General features: G+C 40.3%; 1 protein-coding gene across 15 annotated transcripts in view; it reads right to left on the reverse strand.

Moving 5' to 3' along the window:
• Positions 1 to 2995: 2995 nt before the first annotated feature.
• NEDD4L (NEDD4 like E3 ubiquitin protein ligase) overlaps positions 2996 to 23468 on the reverse strand; it is a 265091-nt gene continuing 244618 nt past the window's right edge. For all 15 annotated transcript variants that reach the window (XM_075185067.1, XM_075185072.1, XM_075185079.1 and 12 more), the window contains 11 exons: positions 20893 to 21122; positions 18785 to 18906; positions 17851 to 17921; positions 16380 to 16475; positions 15466 to 15539; positions 13291 to 13351; positions 10528 to 10587; positions 7982 to 8089; positions 6200 to 6296; positions 5481 to 5553; positions 2996 to 4226 (listed from right to left, as the gene is read on the reverse strand). In XM_075185067.1, the coding sequence (XP_075041168.1) occupies positions 4124 to 4226; positions 5481 to 5553; positions 6200 to 6296; positions 7982 to 8089; positions 10528 to 10587; positions 13291 to 13351; positions 15466 to 15539; positions 16380 to 16475; positions 17851 to 17921; positions 18785 to 18906; positions 20893 to 21122 (1095 nt within the window). In that variant the 3' untranslated portion in view covers positions 2996 to 4123. The remainder of the gene's footprint in view (positions 4227 to 5480; positions 5554 to 6199; positions 6297 to 7981; positions 8090 to 10527; positions 10588 to 13290; positions 13352 to 15465; positions 15540 to 16379; positions 16476 to 17850; positions 17922 to 18784; positions 18907 to 20892; positions 21123 to 23468) is intronic.

Here is a 23468-nt window from a genome sequence, read left to right on the forward strand (position 1 = left end):
AAAAAAATGCATTCTCCATATAATAAACGACTGATATAAGGTAACCTGACAAGGTAGTGTATAGTTTTAGCAGGGGCGATGTAGCAAGAGCGCCCCCTACTGGCAAGCAAATCTTTTCCAATTTCTCTTCATATTACATTCTGGACATTTAATAATTTACTAAAAACTTAATTAAACCAAAAACAAAACAAAAAAATATGCACAATGCAGATTAAAAATAAAAAAAACCCAGTAATACTATTTTTAGTTTTAATAAATAAAAAATGTAAAATTACATATCGCTGAAACCGGTTTATTATAGGTCACTGGTCAAGAAACCGAACCCAACTTCCTCTTTATACAAAAAGAAAGTGTGATAATCACTAGTAATAGAACAAAATAATCAACATTAAAACAAAAAGTTCAGGAACTTAGAAAAAGTGATTCCTTCGTGATCAGATTTATGTAGGGACATTTTTTTTTATTATTATTTGTTACGTAGATGGTAAATCTTGCGGTATGCCTTAAAGAAGAACAGGGTCACGTGAAGATAGTTGGCTACAAGATTACATTAAAAGGTGGACTAAGGTCTGATCGGATGTATCCTGACTTCAGGATTGACATCACCTACAATTTAATAAGGGTGTGTAGATTTTTATATCCACTGTACATATGATGACCATTAATTACTGCTATGGTATCAGCCCTGGATGTGTTATGGGGCCAGATAAAGGAATTAAACATGTAAAAGTAATAATATGTCAAAAAGCTCAGCGAGATACAGACAAATCTACTGACCATTTATATCCGTCTAACGAGTGTTTGATTGTTGACCAGTTGGGTTTTTACAAAGCTCATTTCAAGGCTGTGTAGCAGAATAGACACAGACACCCCTGGTCAGGTAGGACACACCCGTGGCATTACATCCTCACAAAGGTTTAAGTGATCACCGCTGCTTTGCTTGACACAGATTAATCTTCTGATCAAACAAGTTGGATGTATCAACCTACATCATTGCTCTGTGCTGCTGGGGACCCTGCTCCTTCCACTGTCTAACTCTGAGTCTGTGGCACATTGTTGCCTCCATTCCCCTCCCAACATCATGTTACCCCACCTGTTACATACTCCGTTATATGAATGAACAGGTTACCGGGAGCAGCACACACATTTCTCCTGAAATACTCTGTTGTGCTGTAAATGGTCTAATGATCAGTTTTCGGCTATAGTTTGCTCTAGCCCTATCAGGAGATGTTTAAACCTAGTCAAAGGCACCTAGAAAGGATTGTGCTAATGGAAATTAAATCTGGGTAAAAAGAATAGAGCAGACAGTAAGCCGCTCCTACTACCTTTCAGATATTGGCAGGAATGTACAACATGCAATTTATACAATACAACAAATACTTCTTGTAGGCGTTGACAATCATTTTGAAAGTGCTAACCTTCGCCGCTAGCAGAAATATTTCATCGTAATGTCAGTTCAATAAAGATTAGATTAAGGCCGTTACCAATTGGTTCAGATATAGTACAATAAACCACAGTTATTCCCTCCATAGCTGCTGTAGACTGGTGGGTTATTAATATCTGGGACAACTTCCGTTGAGTACTGGGACCCAAAACTAGGTGGTCCCCAATAGCACATACTGCATTTGTGATAACCCCAAAAACAGATTCTGGAATTATGCTGGGGGATCTCAACTCTCACACACACATTATATATATATATATATATATATATATATATATATATATATATATATATATATATATATATATATATATATATATATATATATATATATAAATTCTGCAATGCTGACGATCGATACATTAAGTCAGGAAAAAAACGGTTGCTCACCAGTGGTTGTTTAACTACAAGTCCCAGCATGCTCTATAGTAGGAGAGCCACAGCTTACCGCCCACTACACACATTTTGTCAGCTCTGCAACAACATGATTGTATTCCGCTAGACCCCACTGAAACACGCGAGAGAATAACGCAATTACCCATCGGCTAGACATGACTTTTACCATATATACTGGTAAGGGTTGTGGTGAGCGGAAAAGGTTTTACAATGAACCTCTACAAAAACAAAACTGTTGTATCGGTGGTGTTAATCATGGTGTTCTCTATCGGCAAAAAAAAAGTCTCAGCGTTGCTATAAACAGCTGTCACACTACAGGACATGGATGAAACGCCGAAACAAGACTTTATTCTGCTCTGCGAGTGTCCTACTAAGATATAAAACGAGACAAGATTTGCGTGTGGGGTGACTCGGCTTAACATTCAAGTCTTCACATCAGCAGCTGCCAAGTTCTAGGAAACAAAACGTTGTTGATTTTCCACCTTCCCGTGAATTGAATTTACTGCCTTGTACACGTCCTCCTGCATCTTCTACTAAATGCTCTATTTTATTTTTCTGACTGCCTCCACTGCTTCTCAGCCATGCATTTATATGATCAGGCTGCACTTATTTATGTCAATGTTCCACTGGATACAAATCTATCCAGAAAACATCTCACGTTTCACCCCAGAGATAAGTAAACAGCTTCGGATGATGATATAAAGACATGGCTAAAACACACAGAAGAAAGCCAGTACAAAAAATATATATATTTAGTTATTAAGAGTTGGCGGAGGACAAGCATAAGCCAGGACATTAATGTCATCTGAAGATGGAAGCCCCTTTATGAAAAATATTAAAATGACTTGAAATTGGTACAAAACGACAGTATTGATATAAAGTGCCTTCTGGTTCGGTGCAGCTAGGAATAAAACTATATAAATGAAGATGACAGAGGTTTGGGATCTGTGTTCATTTTCAGCGGTGACCAGATATTTAACGGCTTCCTTACAAACAGTAGAGGCGCAAGGGTTCGTTCCCACTGAAAAAGTGTTTTTTGGTTCCACCGACCCCAAAAATAATCAAAGGTAGGAAACTCTAAACAATCGCAATATCAATGTTATACAACAAATGGCACTTCATGTTGGCCACAAGATGATCTATAATACATGTACATAGTATAAATATTACACTTTATTAATTATTCATCAACATGCTAAATGATCGTTTGTTTTTGTTTTTTTGATTATGTTACAATTACTCCTCATGGATTTAAACAGTAATCCGCATTTCTCTGCACTCACCAGTCAATGGTTGGAAAAAAGAAAAGATAAAATGTGTGAATCTTAAATGCCGCTTAACGCGTTTCACTGTTGGCGTGCCCTAATCCAAGATGGCTTTGGTGTGGTCAGAAATTAAAAGAAAGGTGGCTCATGTTCAATTTTGTTTTACAATATACAGCTTTAATTATAATGAAGTAAAATTTGAAAATAGGTCTAAATCATTTAAAAAGTAAACATGGGTTTTAACACTATACCGTCAAAAGTGATTCGTTCCATTTCGTTGCCATTAGAAAGTAGGTAAAATCTGAATTAAGGGCTGGCACCCATATATAAAGTCCTCCTGAAATGTAATTTAAGTATACAACGAACAGCGTGTAAGGATTCTAGAAGTACCATCCGCAGTCCACATAGAGCTGAAGACGAACGATGAGCTGGGGGAACTGCACTGCAGAGCCAGCGTCAGGGGCTGCATCATCGAAGACCAGAAAATGGTTCCAAGTTGGCACAGGTTACACCGTCTCTGCCAACATTCATTTACAACTGTACCATTTCGCCAGCAACGTCCCATCGTACAAGCCGCCAATGTGTTTTTCCATAGTAGTAAAAGTTTGTAGCAATCATGAAAAAAAAAAAAATGCTACGTAAACTGACACAAAGTATCAATGGCACAATCCGCACCACCCTCAATGGCACAATCCGCACCACCCTCAATGGCACAATCCGCACCACCCTCAATGGCACAATCCGCACCACCCTCAATGGCACAATCCGCACCACCCTCAATGGCACAATCCGCACCACCCTCAATGGCACAATCCGCCCCACCCTCAATGGCACAATCCGCCCCACCCCGGTCCTTTTTCTCTTTGTTTTATTGACGTTATTTTTCTTCTTCTCATAGTTTATTTTTTATTTAAATTTTTTATGCAAGTGTCCCTCGGTCATTACTGGTTTTGTCCATTTCATCCAAATTCTCGAGCGCAAGCTGCATTTTAAGGGGGGTGGAAAAAGGGCGCCCGCTTTAATCGACACCTTCAAATCCCTGAGCGTTCTCGACCGCCATGAGAAGCTTCTCCCGTAAGTCTTCAAACGAGTCGTAAGGAGGTAAATCTAGACGGTTAAAGCTGAAATAAAGAAAGATAACTTAAATACTAAAAAGACGAAAAACAAAATAGATCACAGAGTTACAGACGTGAACAACATAGAACAATTCTACTTGAAATAGTTTATTAGAATATGTTGTCTAAATTTTTTGCAAAACCGTACTTAAATATTTAATGTTTAGGTATAATCTCTTCTTCCTTGGAACGGATAATGTGGACAACTATTGTTTAAATTAGCCCACTAAATTATAAATGGGCCAGTGTGAAGATCCAAGAACTTGCCGTTTTTACCACTTTTAATTAGGGTTGTAACGGCCGTTCGGCAAGTGAAGAACCTTGTCTCGGGTATTACAGTAGGACCAGCAGAAGAATTTAATAAAGGGAGAGACTCACAAGAGATTAGAGAATGCGAGGAGGAGGGGGTGAGATGGGAACAGACGGGGGGGAAATATATTGGAGACAATCTAAAGAATGAACTGAAAGGTGAAAAAATATACGTCATAGGGTAACGCGGGGGAGAGGAAATATATTTATCTGAAAAGGATGCAATGAATTAGCGGCAGCCGGTAACTTTATTTTACCATCATTTCCAGATTGCTTCTCTCAGTTAAAAGGAAACAATATATCTCCTGCCGAAACACAACTTACGACTGGAGAGATAAAACGATTAGGATACTACAATGTGGAACAGAGCAAAGACGAAGGCTAGACAGAAGAGGCAGCTGCCTTGGGGCATATCCGGCACTGAACACACCCAGCATCTGCCGTTGCGGAGGAACATCAGACCAATGATAAAACACCACTAAATGTCCATGTCTTCTCTCAGGCTCATTCTATGCTGTTGTTCCACAAAGAATGATGGCAACCTCCCTCCCAATTGTCCTTTTATGGGACTGTCCCAACTCGACCCTTTTCCTAAGTGCCACGATTGTTGGGAGGTGTACAGGTGTCTTACCATCCTGCCACTGGTGCATGTGGCAATGCAGGAGTTTTTTAGTGGAGGAGAAAGAGATTGGGGTTGTCCTAAAGCTTCAAAGGCCTTAGGCTCGCTGGGATGTGCATCAACCACACCGACACCCCCAGTGTTGCGTGACCCCATCTACTCTTCAGGGGCAACACACTTTCCCGACTGAGAAACTTGAAATGCTGTGAGCTATGTAACATTACTATACAGCTATCACCTGTCATTTGGAGAGAGGTGCAGGACGATATCATTGAATGTCTTTGTACAACAATAAGTAACTGATCCCACATAATGTACATTACGTAACTTACCATGTGTGAGCTCTGGGCAGTTTATCCGGACTCCCCCACTGCTCTATGGTAAACAGCTGAGGACCATTTGAACCTATTGTAAAACAAGAGCACAAATCCTATTTAGCGCCAATAACGGACCAGACCAAGAGGGCACTGTTTCAGACTGACCTTACACCAACAAAGCATCTTAACATTATTTAAATGAAAAGAATTCTAAATGATGGTGGTGGTACACCTGTGCAGTAACATCACTACAGACAAGCAGGAACATATATCGTTGTCCTGACCTACCATGGCGAGCGAGGTTTAAACACAATGGGAAAACTGTTCCATAGGAATCTCTATAGATAAGGGAGTACTGCCAGTTTAATTTCTGTAGTACAGTTTAATGAATGAACAGTACATGAACAGTACAGTATCATTGGCTGGGCAATACAACTTTATTTATTATAAATGTCTACCTTTGAGGGGAATTCAATTCCCCCTGAAACAACGCTGCACTAAGTCTAATACCGCCAATTCTAGTACAGATCTCTGGCATTGAAATGACCGTACTAACGGTAATTACACAGACTATTACCACAATATCGGTAATAGTGCACGGGCTGCGTTACTTTTTACAGTAACGCGGCCAATTGAATCCCCCCCTATGAGTCTATACGGACATGAGGACAACCAGAAAGTAATTGATGGCATAAATTCAGTACATTTATATTCACAATATAATGTGCACTCACCGTATAGTTCAGCAAATCCATTCATAGGCACGCGGGACGTCCCGGTTACAAATTGCAGCAATCGAATGCGTTTCTCGGCATCCATCAGCAGCACAGCCTAACACAAATATGTTATTACATCATTACAAAGAAAGGAAAATTTATCAAGCTGAAAATTGCTTTTCAAAGTAGGCATTAGCATAAGCAAGTAACAGTGAGAAATAGTCTCATAACAAACCACTGCTGGTTACACACCCGGCTCTGGAAAAAGACGGCTTCGGAAGTTTCTATAGTAGACACGAGAACTGATGTAACCAAAAGTAAAATATTCTAATTCGCCTAAATCCATCAGTAAATTGGAGGGCAGAGTGTAGAAGTCTTCATGGCAGAGGAACGGCTCATTGCACAAAACCAAACCTAGTCCTACAACAAAATCTTAAAGCCTCTAACCAGCCCCCATGTCCAATATAAGCTGCACCTGGATAGCCTAATACACGGCTCATTCATATGATGGCTGTGATGTTACTGCAGGGGAGAGAGGGCAACCTCTGGCGCTGGGAGCTTGTACAAGCAGCTAGCCGATCCATGCTCCTTATAGACCATTAACCCTTTACTCTGTGCACTCAGACCCTTCCCTGTTCAGATCAGATATCACTAGGATGCAAGCTGACAAGCCTGACTTTACGTGCAACTAACATTCCCTGAATACAGGAGTAAGCATTGTCTAAATGGGCCTTTACATGCTGAATGCATGGTGACTTCACTTTGTAAACAAGTTGGATGTATAAACATTTGTGCTGCCACCATTCCCCTCCTCACATCATGTCACTGCCCCTGTCACATGCAGCCCTGTCCTCACTAACACATCACTCATCTCCTGATAAACTCTGTGCTGCTGGGGGACCCTGCTCCTTCCACTATATAGCGCTCAGTCTGTGGCTTCCTGCTGCCTCCATTCCCCTCCTCACATCATGTCACTGCCCCTGTCACATGCAGCCCTGTCCTCACTGACACATCACTCATCTCCTGATATACTCTGTGCTGCTGAGGACACTGCTCCTTCCACTATATAACTCTCAGTCTGTGGCTTCCTGCTGCCTCCATTCCCCTCCTCACATCATGTCACTGCCCCTGTCCCACGCAGCCCTGTCCTCACTAACACATCACTCATCTCCTGATATACTCTCTGTGCTGCTGGAGGACCCTGCTCCTTCCACTATATAAAGCTCAGTCTGTGGCTTCCTGCTGCCTCCATTCCCCTCCTCACATCATGTCACTGCCCCTGTCCCACGCAGCCCTGTCCTCACTGACACATCACTCATCTCCTGATATACTCTGTGCTGCTGGGGGACCCTGCTCCTTACACTATATAACGCTCAGTCTGTGGCTTCCTGCTGCATCCAATCCCCTCCTCACATCATGTCACTGACCCTGACACATGCAGCCCTGTCCTCACTGCACATCACTAATCTCCTGATAAACTCTGTGCTGCTGGGGGACCCTGCTCCTTCCACTATATAACGCTCAGTTTTTGGCTTCCTGCTGCCTCCATTCCCCTCCTCACATCATGTCACTGCCCCTGTCCTCACAGAATTACAGTAGATGATCAGTGCACTCATCTCCTGCTGCTGGGACCATACTGACCATCTGAAACTTAAACTTAAAACATACCTACAAAAAATAATGGTAAATATGTTGAACAATCTATTGGCAAGACATTGATCTATGACTATGATCGGTGTCTAACTATCACAATTGATTTGAGTATTAACTGACTGTAAAATAAGAAGGAGAAGATCTTACCTTCCAGTACCACTGGATGGCCGGGTGGTTTGCACAGTAACCGTTTTTATACAGCGTGTGTTGTCTCCAGTCATTTACATCCACGTCTCCCAGGCCACACATGAGAAGCTGCGGAGTGACAGATACACCATTCTCCATAAATATACATCTCGTTTACCACTGCAAACATGCTGATAAATGGAGCATCAACAACACTCCTGTACAAGTGTGAAGCAGACTCATTTACACATGAATAACTGGATTCGGAATTCCTAAAGCAAACATCATTATTAAAAGCACCTAAATCCCATTATTCACATATGTTCCATAAATGCTACAGACTTTGTTCTAAGAACTTTCTATCCTACTTTCATCAATTAGGTGAAACTGAAGCGTTGTAAGATAAATGGGCTGAAACCTGTAATTAAGAACATGCATAATTTTCCTGTTAGCTCTGCTAATAGCTGGAGGGGAAAATTGTCAGATTGGTGCAATAGAATAAGATGACGAATACTGAACAGTACATTTAGTCAGCTGTAAGGACTACGAGGTTTAAAGTGCACCCTTCAGTAAGGAGGTGTGGCGGCAGCAACGCTGTACGCTGAACCAGTGACGGCATGGATTCATAGTGACATCATAATAATAAAAGCCTCGGCTCACAAAATAGCTGCCCTCACTGTGCGTAGGCAATGGGACGACTTTAAAAGAGCGTGATCAAAAATGACGTTTTGGAATCTGATTAAGGGCTCGGGCAGCCTTATGCAAATACTCTATTAGCGCCGCTTCACCCTCCATGCCAGTCTAATACACGGTAGGCAGAAACAAACTAGTCCTTAATTTAAAATACAACTTCCTTCACCCCCATCAATGTCTATGTTCCTGTGCTTTCAAAACTCAGCTCCACTTTTTAAAGCGTTCACGGTAATATTTAGGACTTTTCATTAAAATCAGAACTGTGTAGCAGGTCAGGGGCATGGACGAGCGCTACTGGGGTGAAGATGTGGAGGGGGGGGGGGGTGATACCTGCGCACGTTGCCATCTTTGTCTCTCCTAAATGCTTATCCTCAGGCACCCGCCAAAGGATGACGCATTGTCTTCAGCCTTTACCCCATGTCAAGATTACACATTTAACACATTACTACATTTCTCTTTCAGATTTTCTTTTTACTGCTGCAACTACACAATGTCAAGTCAACATTTTTATATTTTATTGAACAGGAATCACTGGGTGTAGGTCCACCGAGTCCCTATAACAGCCCTGCACAACGGCTGGGTCTCACGTGACTCGTTATAGGCAGTGTGCTGGGAAATTGTCCGTAAACCTATCAGGGTTTTTTGCTGGTTGTTTGTCATTTTATAGATTTGTATTTTTTTTCTATACAGTTTCAGAAAATAAGTAGACTAGTATATTCATTGCAGAGAAAGTGTCAACAATGAGCCTCATACAATGCACTGGTCTGTGTCTAATATTACCTACACATCACACCTGCTTATCTGGCACAAATGTGGAACTGAATCTGTGGCCAATTTGGTCACCAACACGAGACACAAGTTGGAATATGTTTAAAATAACAAAACCATCATGGGTGACGTGGGTGCAATCTGTGCAATGTGAGCCGATCGCCTCCAAGGCCCAGGCGGCGGCCCACCGCCTCCAAGGCCCAGGCGGCGGCCCACCGCCTCCAAGGCCCAGGCGGCGGCCCACCGCCTCCAAGGCCCAGGCGGCGGCCCACCGCCTGCAAGGCCCAAGCGGCGGCCCACCGCCTCCAAGGCCCAGGCGGCCCACCGCCTCCAAGGCCCAGGCGGCCCACCGCCTGTAAGGCCCAGGCGGCCCACCGCCTCCAAGGCCCAGGCGGCCCACCGCCTCCAAGGCCCAGGCGGCCCACCGCCTCCAAGGCCCAGGCGGCCCACCGCCTCCAAGGCCCAGGCGGCCCACCGCCTCCAAGGCCCAGGCGGCCCACCGCCTCCAAGGCCAACCAACAGACAGAAAAACTGCATTATTTTGGATTTAATAGGCTACAGAAATAAAAATGCTATTTGGTAAAATGGAAAGCAAATGTGTATGTGGACGTTGCCCAATGCTTGCTGGAGACAATGTTTAGGAGACAGCATGACAGAACATGGCAGAATATAGGAACATGGATTGTCCAGCAAATTCAGTGGGGTGGTTGCGTCTTCTCTGCCTATATTTCGACATCTTCCATCTTTCTAGATCTGATCAAGACCTCTAATGACGTCATACATCACTCCAAAGCTAATGTATTTGGGTAAGAGGAATGACAAACTTTAAAAAAAAATTGAAAGGTTGCCTCTGGAGTTGAGAAGGCAAACAATGGATCTGTGCTAAACAATGAGCTTTACAAGAAAACGTACTCGCAGCATCAGGGCAACAAGGTCAAGTAATAAAACAAGAATATTTTATATCTCATTCCTCAATATTTACATTAGAGACATACAAAAGGGAAATAAAAAATAATAGTGTTAAGAGTCCAATTAATGGGGTGTTTAAAAGCGGGTAACACAGAATTCAACAAAACACAATATACAAGGAACAGTCGCATACATACCTCCAGCTCGTTTTCATCAAAGATCTTTATTAGATCAATAGGAATGAGTTCAGTAAAACCCTGTGAATAACAATAAATATTTGTGTTATATTGGGAATAGTTTTCCAATGTATTATATGGCAACAAATGAACCCGCCAATGAAAGTCTTACATTTCTCAAACATGAACAGTGAGGACCCCGTTTGTATCATTTGCATCATAAGCGTTAGACAAAAGGAGACCGTTGGTGATTAGAACAGAAGTGATTTCTTCACAATAAATATGTTAAATATCCATCTGATGAGATGATATGGGCAAATCGATCCAGCCAATTTTGAAATTCGCCCCAAAATAATGTACAGTCCCCGGAGAATCAATCTTAGGGGGATAATCAATTGTCAGGGAGTCGTTTTTTTGAGCGTGTTAAGTCATTTAACGTAATTCCATTTTTAACGCTACGTTTTTTTTTCATGAAACGGTCCTCTCGCGCTCCAGTAGGTGGTCTATTGCATAGGGTGGGTGAGAGGCAGCCGCGTTAAAAGCTATTTAATTGTTTTTTAACGAGGCGGGTTAAACAGGAAAATATGCCGTTTTATCTCGCACCTCCTTGGGGTGTGTTAAAAATAAAAAAAACTCTGAAAAGTATTGGAAATCATGTAAAAATGTGGGAAAAAAAGTTAAAAACTTATGTTTATCACTAATTCCTAACTTAAATAAAAAATAAATAAAAAATAAATAAAAATAAAATCACTATTTAATTACATTTATGTATGTTTTTGGTACAAATATGAATATAGTAATGTGTTTTGACATGGTATAGATGATTATATGGTAAAAAATAGTTAAATTAAAAAATATGCTAAAGAAAGTGCTGTAATGTAGATATTATCAATGTGTAATGCAATCTAATGTATGGAAATCTATGCTAAACATTTTTTTTGTGTTATACATGATCGCATTAAAACTCCCCTTCACTCCCCTAAAATCTCGCAAACACAATTTATAACGCGCAGGGGCAGCGTTCCCTCTTTTTTCAATTGAATTGCACGAGTTTTCCCGCTGCGCTAACTCAAAACGGTCGCTATTGCCGGCAAAAACTCGCCGGAGATTTTTTTTGATTTTTTTTTTCTTTTAACACGGCGGGAAAAATAAAATCTCGCTGACAATTGAATACTCCCCACAGTGCCTCAAACTTAAAGACATGTGAAGGATATTATTAAATACCCGGGGAATAACTTCATGCTATCCAGGTGGGATGTACTGACTGCTGCAAAGAACAGATTGTTCCTCAACCTGTCATTACTGCCGTTCGCTACACCCAGAACTTACACTGGCGTCTCGTCTCAGTTGGTGTATTTCTTACACTAATTGGTGCACAAACTACTACATTTTTCTACAGGATAAGGCTTTATACACAGTACTAAGATCACACATATATAAAACAACCAATTATGCACTCTCTTCAGCAATCAGTTTATTGAGTTACATTCTACATGCTGTGATATGTTTAGATTTGGCCATTCAGCTCCTCACAACTGCAGATACACAAGGTTCTCCCCCCTGGTCGGCAATATGACACAGAGTATATTACATCCAGACAAACCTATGTGTTCACTTTGCCCTAGGACAGTGTTGGCTAACCTGTGACACTGCAGGTGTTGTGAAACTACAAGTCCCAGCATACCCTTCCAGCAATAAACTGCTATCTATTGGCAAAGCATGCTGGGACTTGTAGTTTCACAACACCTGGAGAGTCACAGGTTAGCCAACACAGGTCTAGAAGAACACATGTTGCCTATTCGTAAATGGTCTGGGTAATGTTTTTCTGGAAAGTAAAAGAGTGACTCAGATGAGAGGGTAAGAGGGTAATCACACGATGACGGCCTTCTATAAAACATACTGACGTCAGAGACACCGATACACTGTCTATGTGCAGCCTCCGCATAGAGACAAACTAGTAAGTGCAGGAGATTTAATTGTATAAATCTATTTTATGCCGTCAACCCTTAATGTGTTCTGTGCACTCATCTTACTATCTCAACCCTTTTTAAAAAAAAGTTCTAACTTGCTGAAGTTCACAGAGCAGGTCAGAGAATCTGGCAAAACGCGTCAGTAAATCCCTTGTGCTTGGGAGTACCAATCTTTCTTATTTCACTTGCTTATATATTTTTAAGCATAATTTTTTATTTTTACAATTTATTCACCCACTTTATCTACCTTTAATCACTTTTCAGGAAACTTACTTCTGTGAGAATACTCACAAGATAACGCTAGAGAGGATCCAAGATCAAAAGCAATGATTTGCTCTATAAATTGCAGAAACATTTTTAAAAATATATATATTTGTCCCTTTAAACATTACTGTTAATCAAGATGTTCTTCGCTTGCTCTGGTTGCAATTCTGCAGTAGATTTAAATATGAAATGAAACTCTTTGCCCTGAATAGTGATTTGATCATTGATACACTCAAGTCTACTCCATCTGCCTGCGAGAGGCAAATTTTCATGAACATTATGACCACTAGGTGGCGACAGTCTATGGTCGGCCATCGGAAGTATGTCATTATCTCAGCAATGTCCCCGGGATTTCTACCTCGGCCAGTAAGCAAGACGTTCATTCTCCCTATTGTAAATAAATTAAAATATGCGAAGGCATAGGGATCCTTTTATATGAATGATCCATTAATATTCACAAAAGAAATACACCGTACTTATGGATTGGGAACAGTTCTCCTATTAAAAAAAAAAAAAAAAAAAAAGGAGTGAAAATACAATGCGAACGCACCTCTAAAAATGCATTCATCTGTTTCTGTACCCTGTTCACGAATCTCCACTGGATAACAAGGCTGCAAAGAACAACAAAAGAAACATTTACAAAGAGAATTCCGTTTTCTACAGGCAGTGTTGGTGCATTGATTAAAAACGCAGATATGCTTTACCTTTCTGTAACATCTAAATCCATCTTGTAATAATTCTCTGCAAGACACACTGTGCTAATGCCCCTTGGGTACATTAATAAAATATTAACCAGACCCGCAGACTCTCTCTATAGAAACTGTCCTTGAATTTCAAATGTAAATGAAAATTACATCACAATCCCTTGTAAAGGTTCAGTCTGAATAATGTATTTTTATACCCTCGATGAGTCAACGGCTTAGAAAATGTAAGTAAAACAAGCAGCTGGGGAGGTTTTGTTAGAAACAGACAATCGGGACTAATGTGTGAAAAAGACATTAACGTGTGATCACATCCTTCTAGTATTCTCAATGTACCTGCGGGTTTTATACAATTTAATGTCAAGCTGACTTCTTACTTTACACTTCACAGTTGGGCGATTCTTATTTAACCACCAATATTCCGAAGCTAACGACAGAGTTCCGTTTCCAAAACAGTGGTGAAGCCGGTTAAGCTTATTTGGTGTTTTGGCATTTTTATGGATGAGATTAGCTCACCTGTAACTCCGAATTATTTTTCTGTAATGTAAGGGTGGATGAGGACCCCTCTTAGAAATCACCGCCACCCCACCCAGTACAAAGCTAGGACGTCTAAAAGTAACTGACTAAGCAGCTAATCTTGAACTGGCCATTAAAGGACTAACAAAATTATTTTTATTATGTCCCAAAACATCACCCAATGGCTGCGCTGTACTGAGCAGTACTGCTGGCTAGACACTATTCTTCTATAAACCACGTTTGTACTTGTAATGCATTTGTCTGTACTAGATCACAACTGTATATGACATATCCAGGACATACTTGAGAACGTCTTATTCCTGGTTAAATGCTATGAAAATAAATAAATAAAACACTGGGAAGCCATCATTGGCTGGTCACAGAAATGCCGCCACACTTATGGTTTCTGTGGCAATAGTTGGGGTAAGAGTTTAGGGATAACAATTTTTTTTTATTAGTATTTTGTGGTCTTTTAAACATTTGTTAGTGGCCTCTAAGACACCTGGAATCCAGAAGTAAATCTGACACAAGGAAACCAACTGATGTCTTAACATCTTAAACAAATAAGTATATTTATGATCACCTTTGAGGTCATCCAGTCCCAAAAATGACCCCTTGGGAGTGGATTATGACTAGATGAGATACTGCAAGCCTACAACTAAACTAGTCTAATTTATGTAAACCATAGTTGCCTACTCTCCTAGAATGTCCGGGAGACTTCAGAATTTTGCCTACTCTTCCGCATTGTGGCCTCTTCGTTGGTAAAGTGGGTGGGGGCGTAGATAACTGTGTAATCCTGGCCTGCCCCCTGTTGTGATAGGCCGATATTGAAAAAGTATTTGATATTAAAAAAATGTTTGACATGGGGAGGGTCTAACGACGCGACCCGCATGACCACGCCCTAATGATGATCCCCCTCCTGGAAATCCTACTGCCAAAGTTGGCAAGTATGATGTAAACTCTGATGAGTCCCACCCACCCTCTTCTTGCAGACCATTGAACAAATAAATAAAATAAATAAAGTGTTTTGCTATTACTTGGGATAATGGTTGATCTAGTTATGATCAAAGTTACAGTATTTCCCTTCTATAAAGGGAAACTTTGTATACTAGGCCAACACTTGTACATAAGAGAAATACGACTACATAAGGTTGTGTTTAACTACAAATACACCAATGTCCACTTAGAACACAAAGCCATTTGGGGCTGACTTGGAAACTGGACTTTAATAGGCCCGTGCGGATGCATTCGATAGTGCGTCTATTTAGAAACTCTAACAAAGCTATATATTTTGTCAGTATAATTAATGTATAAAGTAAGTTTTCTCTAATAGTGATTTTAATATGGCAAACTTGGGGGTACAACCCTCATGTTTGTCTCCTGATTGCTATTGTTCCCAGGAATTAAGTACTAATAGGAGAAACACAAACACACATGCTCGGTTCTGAAGTAATTATGCGATACAAGAATCAATGAATTAAATAGTTACAATAAACACGAAGACTTACTCAATGTACTCCCTCTTGTTTTCATTCGTCACAACCATATCCGACCCGTTTGGCTTTAAATCAACCTGGTAAGTCTGAAAAACAAAGGGGAGCAGAATTATTCATGAACGGATAACACGGTATTATTACTGCTGGTTATACAATATAAGATAATACAGACCAATTAAGGGAGAGGAGTGTAGAAATTAACCAAAAACCATCCATTATATATCAAAAAGAGACAACATGATTGGAAAGAATTATTCGCCAAGTCGTATTGGTATTGCAACGCAAAAATGAAGATATTGGGATTTAAAATTAGAGGGAATCTAGAAGTGGGGTTTGTTGAACTATACAAATGTTAAAGGGGAAGTCCATTACTTTCTTTGGTTTACAGCCATAACGATCATTTAATAATAGGATGATTTTGCCAATGCATGAAAACCAGATTTAAATTATAGGTTTTCATTTAGCTCTTTTGTAGTTTTCCACTTCCCTCGTATGGTCTTCACATCGGAGATTACTCCCGCACTGTGTTCTAATAAAGTATGTCATCTCCCCTTGGTAAGTGAGTAAGCCGTCTACTTCCTATCTATCTTGAAGACCTGTCCTACTTCTCTACCTCTCTGCAGGATTTTGCATTCCTTTAAAATTTAATCAATAAACCCCCCCCAGCTTCTCTGCAACAAGCAACAGTAGTCATGGCTGCCTGCGATACAGCCCATGAATAGTTACGTTAGGAACAAATTTGATATATGCTAATTTTTCAAGCAGAAGACAGCTGTAATTTAACAATAATTTACAAATCGTCTTTTCTGTTCCCCAAAATTGATATTTTCCCGAAAGAAAAAAAACCGAGTGAAGTGTGCGTACAAGTTAATTAACGAAGGATGTGAATAATATATGTGTAAGTATCTGTGTATAAGTTTACATACCTGACCAAAGTTTTCTTCATCTATACAGAACATGAGATCCAGCTCAGTGGGGTCATTTTCTAAGATCCATTTCAGAGAATTGTAGTATTCACCATCCTAGGAAAGGAAATTGTATTACACTCAATCACAGATCATCGTTATATGGAAAATTAAAACATTTAGCCCATTTTTGTAGTGCAAATAACTTGCTTCTGTCAATCAATTATGGCAAAATTCAGGTGATGCAGAATAAACAATGCAAGATGGGAAGGGGATATAATAGGGGGGGGGGGGGGTAAGGGTGAATCAAATGTGGGCGACGTTTGGCTGCCGTAGGAATTTCTGCTAATTTCTTTGCGCACTTCTGAGGGGTGCGAGGAAAAACAAGGGGCGACTCCTGCCAAAACAACAGCGCAATGTGTTACCATAGAGGTTTCAGAGACATCACTCTAGAACTGAATCTCCCTTGTCAGTGGATTCAGTGACTCTTCAGTGGTACAAGCTGATTTTTTTTTTTGTCATAGGTCCTACACTTTCCACCAACTAATCTGTGTGGACACAAAGCATACTCCTTTATTACACACGAGTGTAATTTACTTATTACACCATTTACTAAGCACTCTGGACATCTGTAGAACACGTCTCTTTCCCAGCTTTGATGGATAAACATTTATTTGATACAATCGCGGCTTGATTTATTTATTTTATTTTAAAATTCTGTGCTCACCAAAACTATACAAAGCCACCTGTGGGCTGATCCACCATCCTAGTAGCGGCGACGATGAGGTTCTCAACCCACCAATCCTGACGGCTCCCGGGCATGGGGTGCTCTGCAGTCACTGATAAGACATGGGGGCAGGATGACACGAGTCTCCTACGCACCTTCCTGCAGTAACGCAGGGGCAAACGCAGGATTTGTAGAGGGAGGTTTCCACACCACGCCGCCAGTGGGCGTGGCCAGCATGCTTCAGGGCATAGCTATAATTTTAGACAGTGATTGGCTGCTCTCCAACTCTTCGTATCCCCATCATATACATGGGCAATGCTGCGTGCACTACTGTTAGGGGCACACAGCTCTCCCTTTTTGAGCAGAGCTGTGTGAAGCAGGACATACCTCCCAACTGTCCCTACAATCAGGACAAAGTCCTGACTGAGTGTGTCAGAACAGGTGAAAGACTGTCCTGCTCTCTCCTACCTGTTCTTGCTGCTTTCAATACTTGTTGTCGAGAAATGGCTGTGAACAGTGTGTGCAGATCGTTTCTGTCTGCAATCTGCAAAGTGGCTGGTCCCGGGGCAGGGTCCAGCCAACTCAAGCATACAGTACCCCAGGCTGGGATGGGGGTTCCCAAGCACTAGGAAACCCCCCTTGGTTTGCCTATGTAACGGTACCCTGATGACTGGCCAGGAGAGAGGAAAGGGGACAGCAGAGGGGCGGGACCTCCCTGTGTGCTCTAAGCTATTGTTATTCTCTTATTTTCATCCAGTAACATACCACAGACTCCATGTCTTTCAATGTTATCTGTTTTCCCAACATCATCTTGTAAAACGGTCGAATAAAGAAACCTACAGGAATACAGAAACAACATGTCAGTAACAGGATGACGCACAGTGAAAATTAACATCAGGACACAGAATAAACATGATAAAAATGATACATAAGCGAGTGATAAGATGATTAGCAACACATAACATGATCTCCCACAATGCACTGCAACTTCCAGTATAGAAATGAGACAATCAGACTGTATGATGACTATCGCCCAATTGACCCCCAAACGTGGCTGGAGTCTCAGTATAGGTTGCCTTGGTACATTAAGACAGGTTAATTAAGAAATGACCTAAGCAGCTCCAATTTCTAGACTAGCAAAGCAGGTTTTTGAAGAGGGGGGTGGAGGGGCACAGCTTGGTTGTGCCCACCAGAGATATGTAATGCCTTCTACTCAGGCATGCGCTATTGCTGCTGGTAATTAGCTACTGCGCACGTGTCAATCAGCAGATACACCCCAATTCACACTGCACCGCGATGACATCATCAAAAGATGGATGATCTAGAAGTGGGACTTAATGAGCAATCTGAAGGTTTCATTATGTAAATTGAATTTGTGTAATAAAAGGCCTGGAACGACTTTCTGTTGTAGGACGTGCATGCATTGCAGTAATCTCTCAGTTCAGGTCTTCTGCAATCTGCATTAGTAACACAGTTATAGCGATATTGATCAAACTGTCCAGAATAAAGTGCTGCAACAGACGTTTGGGAAACTCGTGCATCATCTATAACTCCAATTTTTGCAATAACATTAAGAAATGTGATTCTCCTCCAGCTTTGGCTAGCAGTGTATGTCAGGTTAGCTCTGATCGGTGAACGGTGGGCAGGTGATATACCCTCATGGCTTACACAAGTGACTTCACGTGACGAATATACTCACCATCTAGTAATTTCCCATGGAACACTGCAAGGCCGGCAATTCTCCCGATGAACGTGAAATACGAAAGATGATCTTCATTGCAAAGACCAGAGTTGGGGTTTATCTGCAGCGTGTAATTGTCCCTGTGGGAGGTGAAGAAATCAGATTTGTTCCATATATAATGTCATTTTTCAAGTGTATTTTTATTATTAATAATTTAGAGGAACAAAGCTCTCAGAATGAAAGCAATCATTTTAAAACTCCACGGAGAGGTATATATTTATAGATGGGTAATGTACAGTTACTTACATCAGTCTCCTCTTCTGCAGTTCTCCTAACGTAGGCTATAATTTACTATCTTATGTAAATGTCAAAGACTCTCAGAGAGACTCCTGCCAAGTTTATCATAATCAGTGATCCTACCGGAGCTCGAGGGGAAGGAGAGGATTCTGGGACAGATTTATCCTGCACCTCAACGATCAGACCCATTTTCAGCTATTTAAGATGTGTTTGGCCAACTTGGAATAGTATTCCATTTGTTACGTTTTTGTTCACTCAACCTATATATATATATATATATATATATATATATATATATATATATATATATATATATATATATATATATATTTATATATATATATCAGTGAAAGACAACAGGATTTAATTTTTTACTATTTTTTTTTTAAAAGTTTAATTTATTTATTTTTGCCAGGGGTAACCTATAGGATTCAAGTTGGTCTTCTCTATTGCCAATACTTATAGATTCAATGTAACCTGGATCTAATAGCCACATGCACTTTACCTATTAGTGCAGGCTGGCTGAGGGTCTCTACTCACTTTCCCTAAACTGTAATACACTAGGGAACATTCTAGTGAAGTCACAGGATTCCCCATTCCTATGCCCTTAACATTTAGATGTACACAGCGTTCCTTTAGAATGTGAAGTATAGGGATTGTGGGGCCAGGTCCTTGTCCCAAAACAAGACTAACATCCAATGACAGTGACACACTCAGGAGAGTGTGGCTCTTCTCCATTAATGGCCACTATTAATTGTTCTAGGCACTACTTTGTAAACAAAAGACATTTTGGAAACAGAAACTTGTCAGAGAAAGGCAACAAAATTGATAAAGGGTATGGAGTCATTAAGTTATGAGAAAAGGTTAGCTAGTTTAGGTATTTTTACTTTAGAAAAGAGGCATCTAATGATTACTATGTACAAAAAAAATGAAGGGTCAATATAAAGAAGTTTCATGGGAACTTTTTACCCCAAGGACTGTACACAGGACACGCGGTCAACCCCTAAGGTTAGAGGAGAGGAAGTTTCACAACCAGCAAAGGAAGGGTTCTTTACAGTAAGGGCAGTTAAGATATGGAATTCACTGCCAGGGAAGGTTGTGATGACAGATTCAATCGATATGTTTAAGAAAGGGTTAGACAAATTTTTAACGGAAAAGGGTATCCAGGGTTATGACTGTTAATTAAAATGAAGGATAGTAGTGGATCCAGGGAGAAATAGGTCTGCGATATTGGGTCAGGAAGGATTTTTTTTCCTCCCCAATTGAAATAGATTGGCGGTTGCTTAATCAGGATTAATTTAAATTATAAGTGAGGGATCACAGAAGATCCAAAATAGGTTGGACTTGATGGACTGGTGTCTTTTTTTTTTCAACCTCATCAACTGTTACTTTATATTAAGTCAACCATCGATATGGGCTCTCCAAAATGGCCAACACTGTGGTGGCCCATAACTAAGAAGAGATTAAGTGGACGAGAATGAGTATTATAAGGAAGGGACATTATATAACAAAACAAATGAGGTTTGTGCTGCTGTTAATATTCTAATGCTGTGATTGGCTACAGAAGGTTGTAACTCTACAGCTTATATCTCACATTTTATTTTGTATGCAAAATAGCAAATGTTACAATTTTATTTCAATTTTTGTATTTCGTTTTACTATTTTGGTTCTATTTCCAAGGATCATCGTCTTTCGATACCGGAAATGTGATCACTGCTACAGGATACCTGCTGTCATGTACATTGCACAATTCTAATAAAAACATATGTTAAAAGTGTTTGAATAAGGAAAACATTTCAGTTAAATACCGAGCCGGCTAATGAACTTACGTAGCAGAGTACTCGAAGAGTCCATAGTACGGGTTAAACATTTCTTTGGACAAAAGGAAGAACCATTCTCTGGCCACTCCACCATAATCCAAGCCTTTCTCAGATTCGAACTCTATCCACAGCCGTGCTTTAAGGACATCTGGCCTCTTCACCGACATGATCCTCCTATACGATTCTTCAAAGATGTTGTTTCTGTGGAGCTTCATCTCAAATCTGTTTGGTATGTCCGCCTGAGAAGGGGATTAGATGCTGTGATGTTGATGATGATTAACGGCCAATACAACAACCAACTTCAATTAAAAAAAAACAACCTTTCTACACATCCAGCTGCCGTCACATTAAAGTCAATGAGCAAACGTCTGAAAGCACCAACCATTTTGCTTGGTGGCATAGCAACATTGGTTAACCAGGATTTTCAATAGGTATTTAATAAAAGCTTCATTACAGAATTGTGTTTCACACATCACACATTTATATATATATATATATATATATATATATATATATATATATATATATATATATATATATATATATATATATATATATATTTGCTGTTTCTATTACAGTTGGCTCTGTGAACTTGTGTTGTGAATGTCTACAGGTTAATTCTAGCCGTGTGGACATTCTAACGTTCTTGTTGACTACAGGTTGGTTCTAGCAGAGTGGATTTTCATGTTCTGGTTGCCTATAGGTTGGTTCTACTTCTGAGGACATTCTAATGTTTTGGTTGGCTACAGGTTGGTTCTAGCAGAGTGGATGTTCATGTTCTGGTTGGGTACAGGTTGGTTCTACTTCTGAGGACATTCTAATGTTGTGGTTGGCTACAGGTTAGTTCTAACCATCTGGAAGTTCATGTTCTGGTTGGCTATAGGTTGGTTCTAGCCCTTAGGACATTCCAATATTCTGATTGGCTATAGGATGGCAATAGACCTGTGGACGTGCCAATATTCTGGTTGGCTATAGGTTCCTTCCCTGTGAACGTTCTAATGTTTTAATTGGCTACAAGTTCATTCTGGGCATCTCTACATCCTAATACTATGATTGGCTACAGGTTGGTTCTAGTTCTGTGAACAGTTTTCATGCAATAATTCTATTAGTTTAATCGAAACATCTTTTCCCAAATTTTCTATTCACTCAACGAACGGTAGATTACAATCTACATCTGAAAAATTTCATATGGCGAGTGCGCAAGGGAGAGAGACCGATTCCAATTGTATCACAGAGTGGGTGGGCGATTGAACAAAGGTTTTCCAGCTTGGACAATCATATTTCTGAAAGATATTTTGCAGTAAAAATATTTGACTAAGATTTAATAACACAACAGTCTAACAAAAGAAATCACTGTGTGATAGCGCCTAGCAACAGGTTGTTTCTAGCCTGTGAATGTCGCTATAATTAACGTTCATTAGTAAGGTGACACAGTGCTCAGTAGCGTCAGAGAGCAGGGAAACCAGGGACAAGGTCGCCAAAAGAAATGCAGATGTGAAAATAAAGGGAAGGCCCTGCTCATGAGAGTTTACACCACAGAGATAATTAATGTTAAAACATTATTTGTTTTATTATTGTTTATAATACTCATGGCTACAGGTCTAAAAATGGATGTTCAGATTAAAACATGCCTAAATAACCACAGACAATAATATAATATAACAGTACACACACCGAAAAAAGTACGTGCTGATCCCTGCCATTTGTCTAAGGATGAAAGTAACAACTCTATCAGGAATATAAACCCTCAGAAACCTATTTACAAACAAACTTTATAGGAAACTGCCAGTGAAATGTTCCCCATTCTCTTGTCTAGAAAAGTGACGTTCGTCACATCAGCTTTATTGTAATTAGTAACCGTAATCATAATTGCTAGTTGTAGGAATAATTATGCTAAGTGTTTTGCAGTGACAAAAGGCATTATCATTCATCACAGCTCATTAATTAGCAGAAATAAATGAAATCTTTTCATCTTGTTAATTAAGGAAAATGAATTGCTAAGCTGAAGCTAAACAATGTATCTGCATAGCTAACACCTGGTTACCCATGTTTACCAAGCAGTAGGATTACAGGAGATGCCACCTTCTGGGTTCCAACCAGCATTATGACATTACTGACCCCTAGATTTCAATCGCTTCATATAAGAAAGTAAAGTTCTAAATTCCATTACTGCGGTAATGTTTACCCGTCACCCTCAAGGGGATATTTACAAAGAGAAGCGCAAACGTAGCTTTTTTTTTTATGAGCCTTAATTTGCGCAAGTGCACCTAGATTTGAGTCAGGCGCATAGGTTTATGAAGCAAGATGGTTGCTTTTGCGGCAGGCAGCCGTTTGCACAGAGGAGAGAAGCTGGGGGAAATAAAAGTGTTTCTACTATTGGTCTACCTTGTTTGTACTACCACCATGTACAACGCTATGGAACCTTGTGGCGCTCTATAAATAAACGCTAATAATAATAGCTTTAGAACCTGAGATGGTTAAAGTTTAATAAAGAGGGTGATGAGTGTGGTGCCCCCCTGCGAAATCAAAACTGGAGTTAGACTAAGCCACATGTCCAAAGCGCATGCTACCCTTCAGTGTATGCA

Source organism: Mixophyes fleayi, chromosome 1 (genome assembly GCF_038048845.1).
Source record: "Mixophyes fleayi isolate aMixFle1 chromosome 1, aMixFle1.hap1, whole genome shotgun sequence".
Lineage (NCBI taxonomy): Eukaryota > Metazoa > Chordata > Amphibia > Anura > Limnodynastidae > Mixophyes > Mixophyes fleayi.